At 47.1% G+C, this 13841-nt stretch overlaps 1 protein-coding gene across 3 annotated transcripts in view; it reads left to right on the top strand.

Annotated features, from left to right (window-relative positions):
* The window catches only part of C8A (complement C8 alpha chain), a 65039-nt gene extending 61764 nt beyond the window's left edge, over nucleotides 1–3275 (top strand). For all 3 annotated transcript variants that reach the window (XM_025427775.3, XM_025427776.3, XM_035716558.2), the window contains one exon: nucleotides 2769–3275. In XM_025427775.3, the coding sequence (XP_025283560.3) occupies nucleotides 2769–2920 (152 nt within the window). In that variant the 3' untranslated portion in view covers nucleotides 2921–3275. The remainder of the gene's footprint in view (nucleotides 1–2768) is intronic.
* Nucleotides 3276–13841: the final 10566 nt, after the last annotated feature.

Raw genomic sequence — 13841 nt, 5'->3', positions numbered from 1 at the left:
GTTCCAACTACTTCTTTCCTAACTTCCTGTGAGATCCTCGTCAACCATATCTTTTTTCTGGGGCTCATCACTCTCATTTAAGTTTCCTCTGACCCTCAAGAATCTCTAGCCCAAGAATTCATCCCAAATCTCTAAGCTTCCAATTTTCCACACATGCAAAGCTGCTTATACTGTACTTGGAATGATGGCAAGGACACAATGTATAAATCGGTCTCAACTGGCAAGTGCATTATAGACAATGTGAAGGAAAAAAGAAGGAAGTCTGGAGAGGTATATCTAAGGTATTACTCTGAGGTCCATAAAATGAACTGCTGATACCCATGTTAAGATGGGGTGGGAGCCTGGGTTTAAAATGAGCTTATGGTGGATTATAATTTCCTCATTGGAGGAGTAGTTCTAAACAGGAAGCAGGGTAGCAGAGTTCTGGTGGCAGATAGGCCTCTGAATACCAAGGTTGCCAATTTTCATCTGAGAATCCCCTGAAAAATGGGGTTAGTATCAGTACCTTTCTCACAGTTTGTGTTGATGTTACACACTAGCCAACACATGTGTCAGGCTCTATTATGATACATTAGAATAAGAGGATCTATCTTGGCTTGGTGCCTTGTCTTAATCCCTCCTTTGCTGGATGAAGGGACTGCAAATTAAATCCTCCTATAGGAGGAATTCTGAGAGGAATGAGCCAAGATGGTGAGTGAATCCAAGGGTCCTTACGAAGAAGGATGCAGAGAATAAAAAACAAGTAGACTAATTACTGGGGCAGAGATTGGCATAGTCTTCTCATGTAAACTGAAAAAAAGCACTACCTGACAGGTGCTTAAAGAAACAATGAAACTTTTTGGGTCTGATACAGATCAGCTCTAGGGCCCAGGGATTTCTTTACTTTTCAAGCAGACTGTGGACTGGGTTTCAGCCCTCATTTGCCCCATTGACCAGCCAGCTTTTCCAGAAGGACCAAAGGTCTGTGGACAGAAAGAATAACTAACCTTTATTCTGTGCCAGGTGCTATCCCAACACTTCATGTGCATGAACTCATCTCTTCCTCCAAGAATAAGTACTATTACTAGCCCCAATTCGCAGAGGAGGAATTGGCACAGGAGGAAGGTGACATACCTTGCTCAAAGTCATCCAGCTGGGGAGTGTCAGAGCCAGAATTTGGACCCAGGGGGGTGGACCCATGCTAGGACACAAGCTCTGAACTGTTACATTCTACTATGTACATCCTGAGAGTCAGAGTCAGGAAATTTCAGAAATGAGGGCAGAGAGTCTGAGATGATTGCATTGACCATTATTTTGGGGGTGGGAAGAGAAGGTATGTCCTGGTTCATAGTCCTTAGCCTAACCCTGCCTCAGTAATTACACTATGGCATGTGCCCGCAGTACCAGTGACTTGCTTGGATCCCTTGGATCCTTGTCCAAGATCACAGAGGTAGAGAGGAAGAAGGAGTGTGGGTTACCTAGTTATGTCTCTCAATGGTCCAATGCTGGGTTCAGTTGCAGCCATGCTAAGTCATCTGTACACACAATGGGCCCTGGGGAAGGGGGACATGATGCCAATGACCCGGGGGTGATGACAGGGCTCAGAGGATGGGTCTTCTTCCTCAGAGCCCATTTCTCCTGCTAGATTACATTCAGTCAATTGCAGGCAGCTCACAGGTATTCCATTAACCTTGTTACAAACACTGTGTGGACATCAGGTAGCCTTGGGGACTGAATGTTCAGCGTGACAAAGATTAATTCAGTAAGGAAATCTAAGACTGGGAAGTCAGCCACCATGGAGACCCACTGACATTGGTCCCTAAGGATTTTCCCTGCAAACCTTTGCCTATGGGGACCAAGTCACAGAGGCAGGGAAAAAACAGAGACAGAGAATCCTGCTGCGGCTGTCCCACCAGGGAGTATAATTACAAAACTGGAAGGGACCTGAAGATAATCTAATCCAGTGATATTCACACTGGGATTTGAGAAAACTTGTGGTTTTAGGGGCTGCCCCAGGGGAGCAGGGCAAACCTGATAGACACCCCAGCTTCAAATAAAACAGCTCGACTTTCATCTGGCTGCCATATTAGGGCTTTTATAAGATTTCATTTAAGGGGGGGAAACCAGTAATGAAAAAAAAATTATGGAAAAACCCCACCAGATTAGCCTAGCTGTTTCATTTACAGAAATGGAAACTCAGGCTGAGAGAGGGTCTGCCCCAAGGCACAGAGCCAGAGGAAGGCAGCAGCCCCAGGCCAAGGGACTGCATGAGCTGGATTTCCAGAGGTGACCCATGATCAGTGCCTGTGCTGTCATGCTCTGAGCAGAGACTCTGTCACCCACTGTGGCCCCACCTTAAGAGTCTGAGCGAGTCTGACTTGCAAACCCTCACAAAAGCCCAGCAAGCCTCTCCACGGGGCTGTCAGGCTGGCCCTTGTCTGAATCCTTGGCTGGGCTATGCTCTCTGCTCTTCAGACCCTCCAGTGGCTCTGTGTCATTCCTCCAGAGAAGCATCCCTTCCTGCCTTACTCTGCTATCTATCTTCCATGGAAGCGCGCACTCCAATTTCATGAGAATGGGCTCTCAGTGGCCTCTTCTCACTCTATCCAGAGTTTCAAATTAAGTGCAAGGCGGCGAGCACAGAGGTCTTGGTTGGCTACACCAGGCATTTCCCCAAGGAGAGATTGCAGACCACTCTAGGGTAGTGGGATGGGCCTCCTTCCTTATATAAAGTCTGAGCTGCTTCTTGTATGCTAACCTCCTCTTCCCCTGGGAAATAATCTGTGCAGGAGCCAAGGCCGATGGTCACTGGAGCTGCTGGAGCTCCTGGTCGGCTTGCAGAGCAGGCACCCAGGAGAGGAGGAGAGAGTGCAACAACCCCACACCCCAGAATGGAGGTGCCTCGTGTCCAGGGTGGAAAGCACAGACCCAGGCTTGCTGATAGCCTCTGGGCACAGATGCTGTGGATGTCACTGGATAACGACTTCTTTCAGCTGAAGGAAAATTGAATCAACATGGATTTCTTCTTTGTCCTGCCAACTGCCAGGCCCAGGACCAGCTGTCTACAACCAACTGCCCTATGACTCTAGTCAATCAACAACTGGGTGCTGGATGTTAACTAGGGGCTCAGTCCTGCTCACAGCACTTTGGAGCACCCCCCCCCCAAAAAAATTCCCAAACCAAGAGAGAGATCTCAATCCATGCCATAGAGGGATTTATAGGATGTTAGAAGTCTGAGGCCAGCAGATGTAGCTGAAACAATCGATGACAAATAAAACAAAGTATGATGAGAATGATTTCAGTTCTTTGATTACAATATTTGCTCATTCAAAGAACCATTACTAGTTGGTAGAATAAGCAGACCCACTGAAATAATGAGGAAAAAATGAGGACCGATGTGAGTGCCTTCAATTTTCCTTCCTCTGGATTCAACAGTATTTTCATTTATTCCCTCACTTAATCTCTCTCATTTACGTTCTTACCACAAATAACACATTTCCCCCAGTTAGCTTCTCATGGTCCCCTATCCTTTTCCTTTGTTGCATTTTTCACAATTAATCATTCTATGTTGGCTGCCATAGGTCCTGTGACTCTTTATGACCTGCCTCCCCTGAGATAGTTATCAGGAGAGCTCAGTTTTTGTTTGGTTCAGCACTGTCTCCCCAGGGTCCAGAGCTGAGCCTTGAATTGGGAGAGACCATCCAAGCATCTTTGGATGAAGTGAGAGCTGAGCTCATGAGTCAGTTCCAAAACGTGGTCCATAGTAGTCAGCTCCCCGGACTGGAGCGTGGATGTGGAGAGGCCAACCAATGTTGATCCGTGCACCTTCCCTGCCACCTGTGGGAGAGCCAGTCACACCAGTCTGCCTCAGTATCCCCACAATACTCCAGTCATATCTCGGACAGAGAATGTGTTGTGTCATGCTGACTTTTCTGTTGAACCTCCAAGTTTCTCCTATAGGTTGGGAGCTCCTCGGTGGTGAAACCTGCATTTCCCGTAGGGACAAAAACATTTGTTGTTTGACATTTATTGGTGCTCCCTATCTTTCCAGAATCCTCCATCTTTTTAGGGTAATAATAGGATACATATACATGAAACAATTAGAAGGCGTGTCATGGATGCAGGGTATTAATGTCTAAGTTGATGCCAAAATAAGTGCCAAGCGAGGTCAGGTGGGAGAGAGATTCACCTTCCCTTGTGTGTATTTTATAAATGAAACAGGGCTTGACCTAGGCCTTGAAGGATTATAAACTAGACAAAGAGGGAAGAGGCCTTTAAGATAGAAATTTGGTATGCAAAACAAAATTTGAAGGTGAGAAGGAACCTTGCAGGGGGGAGATGCACATGTATTGGGAATGGAGAGTGGGGAAGAAGGTGAAAGTAAATATGTCATATAAAACAGCACAGTGCCTGTCACACGTGGAATTATTAACATCACCCTTATTATTACTATTGTTACTATCATTAATTAAAACATATAGTTTGGAAGTTTCATTTCTGAACTCATTAGATCTTCCATGTGAAAGAAGAAGACTCCTTTACTCCTTCTCATCCTGTCATTAATTTGTTTTTTTCTTTTTAAAGTCAGTTTACATTAGTAGTTAATTTCCATTCATTATTTACTAGGAAGTGGTAGTTACAGGCTAGCAACTGACTGAGGCCGGGTGGGCAATTTACAGAGGACATCCAAGCTGGGTCCGAAAACGGTAGTTCTCAAGCTCAGTTGCACAGTAGAATGAGCCGGGGAGTTTTAAAAACCTTGATGTCCACAGGCTGCACCTCAGACCCATTAAATCCAAATGTCTGGGGGTAAGAGCCAAACATCAGTAGTTTTAAAGCTGTTCTTCAATAAAACAAGAAAGAAGCAAGCAGCCAAGGCTGAGAACCCTTGCGTGTCGAGGAGTCATCACGTGTTCATGGGAACAGGTGTGTAACAAAGCAAAAAGGGCAGCCACGGTAGGGTTTATCTGTGTTATCTCATTAAGCCTGACCAGGGACCTCTTCGGGTTTGCTTTATGAGTCCCATGTCACGGCGAAGGAAACTGAGGCTTGGCAAGGTTGAGCCTCATGGTCAGCCAGGGTTTGAATGCAGTGCAAGAGGCCAGTGCTCCCCACCTTTGCTCTATGATGTCCATCAGTGCGGGGACTCACAGGATGGTGTGTGGGCTGCGGGGGAGAGGCGAGGAAGCTCCTTCTGGGGTAAATCGAGTCATCTAGGCGGGAGATGACAACGCTAGGGTTAAGCAGGTGCCTGGATCACCTGTGAGCCAAAACCACCATCTGAGCCATGCCGCCTTCCTGTCGCCAGAGCCGGAGAACCAAGGCCAGCATCTGCCCCCCACCTCCAAGGATGCTGCATCTCCAGCAGTTTCAGAAATCACAATACACTGGCAGGGCAGTTTCAGAGGCAGCAACCCCTCCCCAGATCAGTGCCTTTCCCTCTTCAAGAATGCCTGGCTCTCACCAAGCAAAAGGCATAAACTCGTCAAATGTATTTTCCCTCAGGTCCTTTCAGGAGACCTATAATCTACGGCTTTATAGGTAGCAGATGTAAAAACACGGCTTAAAGATATAATCTTCAGCTTGACAAGGTGTCTTTTGGAAAGTAAATTAATGACAGACCGAGAGGCAATAAGGAGAGGCTTCTTTTCGCTTTTTCTTCTTTGAGAGAGAGGAAGATCTAAAGAGTTCACTCAATGAATCTCTTCTGAACTGTATATGCCTTTAGGGTGAAGAGAACGGACAGAGAGGAAGGATAGGCTGCAAAAACCGCGCTGCAGAAATGCAGCCGTCGGGAGTCAGGAAGGGAAGGGGATGTGATGTGTATTAGCGAAGGGCACCCCCCTTCACGAAGGCAATCAGGGCTGCTACCCCTTCGCTTGGGAAATAGGCGAAGCACCCGGAGGAGCTCAGGGTGCTAGGCCCCTTGCCAGAGATGCAGAAGTGAATCGGATGTGGTTCTGACTGCAAGAACCCCAGTCTGGTGCAGGAGGCCAGGGATGGCTATAGGTCCCGTGCCAGTGGGAAGCCCAGAGGGCTGCGGGGGCTAGCCCGGCTGGGGGAGCAGGGAGGACAGCCCGGAGGAGGAGAGGATGGCCAGTGGAGTCTAGGAAATGAGCGGGAGTTAGATAAGCAAGGAAAGGTGGAGAAAGGGCAGAGGAAACAGCATGTACAAAGTCACAGGGGTGGGAACCCATGGGGTGGGGTGGCAGGGGTGGCAATTTACTGCTCAGCTCCTTGTTTTGGATGCTGGTCCTTCTCAGGCTGGGGATTTCTGAGTTCAGACCTTTGGTTTTGTCACTGAGCCTTTCCTGAGGGCAGCTGGTGCTTGGTCCTGGGGAAATTTCTGTAGATGCCACTTCCCTGTCACTTCCCTGCTCATCTCGGGCACTCCTGGTGGTTAGTACCCCAGAGCCCAAGTGCTTTTAACTGGATTCATAAGGTTCTCTAGGATCTGATGCCAACATGCCACTCCATCTTCAGCTCCTTTTTTAGGTTCTATGAGTGACTTATACTAAAAATCTATTGCCCTTACAGGAAGTACAAAACCCTATATGTCTAGCTTTTGGCTCTCTTTGTTTTCTTCTATTTACTCCCTCCCTCGATCATGTTGCTCTAGCCACGAAAGCCTGTTTGTGGTTCCTCACACATGCCAAGCTCTCTCATGCCTCAGAACCTTTGCATCTGCTGTCCCCACTGCCTGAAATGCTCATCCACTAAATGAGCTCATCTAAGACTCATGCCCTTGTTTCATTCAAGTCTCTGCTCAAATATTACCCCTCCAAGGGCCTTACTCCTATTTATTTTTCTTGTATGGCCCTTAGCACTACCGGAGATTATAGATTTGCTTATTCTTCTATTTTTCTTGGTATGCCTCCCCCATTAATACATAAATTTTTTCATGCCTAGATCCAAGGTGCCTAGAATAGCATTTGCCCTTAATGGCAGGGGTGGGTGGGGGGGTCAACAAATATTTGTTGAATGAATGATTTCCCATTTAGTTCCTCAAACATCTCAAGCTTTTTGTCCCCTGCAGGTCTTTGCACGTACTGCCCCGAATGAAGCACCCTACCTGCCAACTCCCCCTTCTCCTAGCTCTTTGCCAGTAATCTTCAGGCTAGAGGTTAGGTGTCAACTCCGACCCCTCCCATTTGCCTGCACTTCATCAGGTGCCACTCCTTCCTATGGCTCTGTATTCCAGCACTTTCCAGTCTATCACTATGGCTTACTTGTCTGTCTCCCTCACCTAGTAGCATTTGTACTTTTGGAACCTCAGTACCTAGCATAGTGCCGGGCATGTAGGAGCTTCCTAGTCAAAGTTTATTGGATGCTGTTCTCTCTCTGTTCTGTGCTAGAAGCAAGGGCTCTGAAATGACCTTAGCATGTAAGGTTAAGAATTTGTGGGAGAGAACCCCACGGAAGATATTCTCATAGGACTTCCAGGTCCTGCAACCCTCCTGGTGTATCAGAGGAGAGCCCACACCATTCCAAGAGGCTGTGTAAACTTGAGACAGAGACCACCTTTTCAACCTTAGTGAAGAAAAGCCCATCAAATCGAGTTAAAAATTCTGCATTAGTGGCCTTGGGGGTTCTCCCCTCCCCTGGGAGAGATAAAGGAAACTGCTTCCCTTCTACATTAGCAGCTTAAAATGTGAGATAAATCCTCCCGCCTAACCAGTTTTTAACAAATGGACTTTGCTGTCCAGTGGCATGATACATGTCTGATGGATCTATTTATCCATTCTATTTCTTTAGAGATAGCAGCTAAGAAGTTTTATCTATTATTCGCCTCCCTCCTCCATTCCTATTTTCCTAACCAAGCATGTAGAGCCAGCAGTTGATGGATGGATGGTGTTTGGGATAAAAGGGACCAGAATCAGATAGTTCTCAGGATATGAACAAACTGGCTTATTAACAAGGAGGCCCGTCAGGCAGGAGGCAGTGGGGGGAAGAAGGAGTGGATACCAGACAATGGCCAGTGATGGATGAAGGAACACCTGGGGTTGCAAGGTGGAGACGCGAGATAACCGGTGGGTGCAACCACGGATAATGGCAGTGCCCGGGCGCTGCAGCGGCCTCCCGCACAGAGGTGAATGTCAGACCAGCCATTTGACTCTCTTCGACAATCCTCCAAGAATTTCCTACCGCAAATGCAATCCCTGTTTCTTCCCCTTTTCCTTTCTGTAAAATGCAACCTACATGCCCCCAAAAGAGACAGATGCTAGGCAGGGTGAGAAGAGGCAGACGGTAGACAGGGTTTGTTTGTTTAGCACCCAAGAATGGAAAGGCGGTTGAGCAGTGGCCATGTGCCACGCCCCTGGGTGATGGCCGTCCCTCTGCTCATGCCATGTCATTCAATTCTCACATTGGGCCATGAGGACGCCTGGCCCCATGTTCTTTTTTTTTTTTTTTTTAAGATTTTATTTATCCATGATAGATGAGAGAGAGAGAGAGAGAGAGAGGCAGAAACACAGGCAGAGAGAGAAGCAGGCTCCATGCAGGGAGCCCAACGCGGGACTTGATCCCAGGTCTCCAGGATCAGGCCCTAGGCCAAAGACAGGTGCTAAACCGCTGAGCCACTCTGGGATCCCCTGGCCCCATATTCTGATGAGGACACCAAGGCACACAGGATAAGTGACTTGATCATGACCACTCATCTAGGAAGTGGTGGCACTGAGTTTTATACCTCTGTCTGCCTGCAAGTCCTCCGAAACAGCTCTGCTTCCCTGCTGCAGGGAAGCCAGACTGGGGGCCTCTCTCTACCTCTTCTATGCAGTGGGCAGGTGGTCAGGCACCTGCTGCATAATGCAGCTGGGTCTGCTTCTGTTGTGGCAAGAAACTGGGGTGCAGCCATGAGACTGAGGCAGGTCTGCCACTTTGCAGCTGTGTGGTCTTGGGCAAATTGCTCAGTCTCTCCGAGGCTCCTTCTCATCACCTGTCAAAGGCAGATAATAAATCCTTCCTCTTGTAGCCATTGAGAGGATTAAGCTGGATTAGGTATGTGAAAGTTCTTTGTAGCTGGTAATGCCCTCTGCAAATATTAGTTATTATGCTGTTACATTTTCCCTTAATAACCCAGAGCTTGGGATACAAAAGCCTTCCATGTCCTTTATGAAGACATCTCCTAGGAGCTAAGTGATTTTACATCTTTCTTGTTCTCATGGTTATAGTGGGTTTAGCACTGAAATGTTTTTAGAGTAGTCTTAAATGACTTTTAAAAAACAAACCAACAAACCATCAAACCACTGCCCTTGTTGATGTTTTGAGAATCCCCAGAAACAACAACGTCAGTGACATAGCTAACTATGGAGTGCTGACTTTGTGCGCGTTCACATATGCTCCCCAAGCCCGAGGAGGTTGCTGCTGTAACCATCCCCATCTTACAGATGAAGAAATGAAAGCACGCAGATGGGTACCAAGCTTGCACCAAGCCACAAAGCTAATAAGCCGCAGAGCCAGACAATGCCTCAGAGGCAGGCAGCGCGGCACCAGAGCACACGCTCCCATAAACCAGGGCACTCGGCTTCTCTTCCTCTGTGTCTCCAGTTTGGCCCAAGAGGTTGTGCCTTTCCCTGGGCAGCTCAGTAAACTCTAAATTTCTGAATGCCTCTGTATGGAATCTGGCCTGCCATTCGTGAAAGATAGCTCGAAGAGGAAAACACTATACAGAAAAATCTGATTTTGTGACAGCAACATTGAATAAACAGGGAATCCTGAAGACTTACGGTGGGGGCTACTCCAGTGTGTGGCTGTTGGGTTTTTAGGTGCGCGTTCCAGGTTTCAAATGAATCCATAGAGGAAAAAATGAGGGGGAAGCAGAATACCAGAAGACAACATGTTGAGAGGGTTACTCTTTGTTCATTTCCCACCTCCACCACCTGCCAGGCCGGCCTTTAACCCCCTGGAGCCTTGGCTTGGCATCCACTCGAAATGTGCTTCTTAGATTCACCCCACCAATGGTTGCAGAGTTTTCTGCTCTCTTCCTCAATAAACTTGCCCTGAAGGTTTCTGGCGGTCCCCAGCGGGTGTCACTGACACCCCTACCTGAGGATCATAAGCCCCAATCTGTTTTTCTCTCTCTTCTTTTTCTAACTCTTTTATATTGCTGCCCACAAAGCTGGCTGAGGATGCCTCCCACAGCCACTGCTATGGGGGTTGTCCCTCCCCTCTGGGTTGCTGTACACCAAATTTCATGATGCTGCCGTCATGTGCCACGAATTCACTCAAGTTTCTCACCAGCCTGGGAACGTTCTGCCCTCGGCCCACTCACACTCCTATTTGTAGTTAATTAATTCATGCAACAATGATTTATTGTTGCCTGCTGTGCCAGGCACTGCGCTGGGTACTTGAGATCTCAAAGTGCAGTAGATACTATCCCTCCTTCATGGACATTATATTTGAGAAAGATTAGGAGATGGTACATGAGTAAATTATAACACAATGTCCTCAAAGCCTAGAGATGTTGGCAAGGAGACATAATGCCATTAAAGACATCTTCAATCCATAAAACAAAATAGTTCTCCACCATGAGGCTAATCAGAAGGTCCCCAGGGAGACCTGGCTGGTGTCCCAAGGGCTTTCTGCTGCAGGCTCACTCTTTCCCAAGAGCTTTTCGAATAAGTGCTTGGGAACAGGCCAAAGTCCTCTTCTTTAAAATAAAGATGGCATGTGCCTCTGGATTCAGCATCAGCAGATGCTCTTTCTCCCAACTTCAGCAGCCCACCTTGACTTCCACAGTGAGCCCATTCATGGTAAGGATCTTGCTTCCCTGTGAAGCTCTCTCTACACATCACCTGATGATTGTATTATCTCCACCCCATCAAATTCAGATAAAGATGTACTGAGATCATGCAGGTTAAAAGACTCCATAAACTGAACAGCACTGTCTAATTGGCAGCTGTTATTATTATTACTATTGTTAAAATAATTATAATAATGATTATTCCCATAGAAGTTATGTGATTAGGCCAAGGTCACACAGGGAGCAAGCAGAGGTGGAGAGCCCCCGCCCCGACATCAAGTGCACAGCATCGCTCATGGCGTTTCAGAGATTCATGCTCTTGGATGCAAAACTCTCCCACATCCAGGTATCTGGTGGCGTGTTCAAGCTTCCAGGACCACTGCCAAACTACACTGCCTGGACTGTGCCCCATGGACACTGCAGTTCTGTCTCGGGTACGCCAGCGTGAGCTACAGTTGCCGAGGGTTGCCAAAAACACAGCCTGCATTTATTTTGTTTAATTCTTACACTATGTTTCAGCCTCCTCTTAAATGCATTTGTTTGCAAAAAGAGCCACGAGGGGAAGTTCAGCCCACAAATAAGAATATAATTATTACACAGTTTAGCAGTACCTGGGCGTCACCCGGGTATTCACCGGCACTCCAAAATTCAATTGTTTCTCCTTCAAGACCGTATTTAATAGGATAAACAATTTCTGCTAAATGCAATAAACGTGAACCTGGGCTGTCATCTCCATAATCAACTTAAATTTCCCATTAGAAGCGGTGGCTGTGATTGAGATTCAGAATTTAATTTGGCAGCGCTGGCTTCAACGTGCTAGCACAGGCTTCCTGGGAGCCTCCCATCAACCAAAGACAGAACCACTCTTTCCCGTCTCTGGGGAACCTTAAAAGAAGATAGATTATAACTCAAGAAAATTATACAGCTTCGGTATAATGAAAGAGATAAAACATTATTGAATTAGCTTGTTGAAATAACAGCAGACGGCAAAGCAATAATATCAAGGCAAACAAGCCCAGGCCCATCAGCTCAGGGGCAGGGCTGTGGGGGACAAGAGAGGGGACAGGGCAGGGAACCCACATGCTTGCTGCAACAACCCCCAGAGGTCAGGACTGGGCTCCGGATTCTTCTATGGACTCGACTCCAGATGACCGGGTGGGCCAGACTGGTGGGTGGCCGTGACCCACACTTTGGTGCCATGGATGTGTGAAGGTCTTAGGCACCAGCCACATAGCCCAGAGGCAAACGGAAGCAGATGACACGGCTGAAAACAAATTGGTTGAAAAAGAATAGGATGAACCAATTCACCTTCAACCACTGTCTCCCCCGCCCCCCAGCCAATTTGATTTTGAAAACTCACATGAACTTCTGCAACCAGACAGGGAGCATCCAAACACAAACAGATCCTAAGGGCTGTTTCAGTGTGATGGAATGGATGAGAGCAAGAAAGCCTGAATGCCTCGGTGTCCATCAAAAGATGAATGGATAAAGAAGATGTGGTTTATGTATACAATGGAATATTCCTCAGCCATTAGAAACGACAAATACCCACCATTTGCCTCAACGTGGATGGAACTGGAGGGTATTATGCTGAGTGAAGTAAGTCAATCGGAGAAGGACAGACATTATATGTTCTCATTCATTTGGGGAATATAAATAATAGTGAAAGGGAATAGAAGGGAAGGGAGAAGAAATGGGTAGGAAATATCAGAAAGGGAGACAGAACATAAAGACTCCTAACTCTGGGAAACGAACTAGGGGTGGTGGAAGGGGAGGAGGGTGGGGGAGGGGGTGAATGGGTGACAGGCACTGAGGGGGGCACTTGACGGGATGAGCACTGGGTGTTATTCTGTATGTTGGTAAATTGAACATCAATAAAAAATAAATTTATTATAAAAAAAAAAAGAAAGCCTGAATGATCACCTTGACTCAGTCTAAGAAACCAAAGTATTTTGTTTTTTAGTGACTTGAACATCAACAAACTGCCCTCTTATTCTCTCTGCTCAAGTACCTCCCTCACCCAGGTGGGATTCGGACAAGCACAAGTGAGCAAAGTGAGACGTACAGAGGTCGGGGAAGGTGCACATTGCTCATTGCTCGACCCATCAAATTGAACTTTTCCTTGATGTTCCTTCTTCCAGCCACTACATCTTCCTTCCTTCCTCCTTCTTCCCTTCCTCTCTTTCTCCCTCCCTCCCCACTCTGTCCCTTCCTTCCTCCTTTCCCCATTCCTCCTTTCTCCTTCCTTCCTTCCTTCCTTCCTTCCTTCCTTCCTTCCTTCCTTCCTTCCTTCCTTCCTTCCTTCCTTCCTTCCCTCCTCTTCCATTCAGTGATCAGTATCCCTTGCTCTTTTCTCCAGCTCAGGACCTCCTCTGGGCACCCACTCACATCACAATAATTGAACTCTGTCCCAGAACTCTTGCTTCTGACATGCCCAACCTCGCCCTTCCTTTGCTCAGCCTCAACAGGAGCAGAGGAGCCAGGATCACTCTCCTCAGGACGCAGTGGGTGAAGACTGTCAATACCACACACATACACCACACACCACACACACTACTTTCTTCTACAATTTATTTCATAAAAAATTCTTTGTCAGTAAATGCCCATTTACTGAGAGGAAGGGAACATTACAGTTACAAGTCTAAACTTCCAGAGCCCAAGTGCTTGGGCTTGCAGCCCAGCTTTGCCACTTCCTAACTACACAACCCTGGACAAGCCACTTGGCTGTCCCTCAGTTCCCTCAGCTGTTGGATAGGGCCCCTACAGCAACCACCTCATAAGGCCGGCTTGAGGATGGGATGAATTAATACTGAGCAGTGTGGCTGGCATAGTAATCATTCAATATGTAGTCACCACCATTGTCACTGAATGAGACCATGTTGTCCTCAACGGAAGAACAACTGAATAGCCATTCACTGATTCACTCCTGGGTACCTACTCTGTGCCTATCACTGCTGGATAGTAGGACTTCAGTGTGAACAACTCTAGCACAGTTCCTGGCTGGTTAGTACATGGGAGAGGCATAAAACTACACACATGAGAGAAGTGAGCATTTCCAAGATTCTTAAGCCTTTAAGGAAACTGTAGTTTATGTTTAACTCATTATTTGTTCAAATCAATG

Source organism: Canis lupus, chromosome 5, assembly GCF_003254725.2.
Source record: "Canis lupus dingo isolate Sandy chromosome 5, ASM325472v2, whole genome shotgun sequence".
NCBI classification, from domain to species: Eukaryota; Metazoa; Chordata; class Mammalia; order Carnivora; family Canidae; genus Canis; species Canis lupus.
Note: the sequence above shows the minus strand (reverse complement) of the source record. Positions and strands in the feature narration are given on the sequence as shown.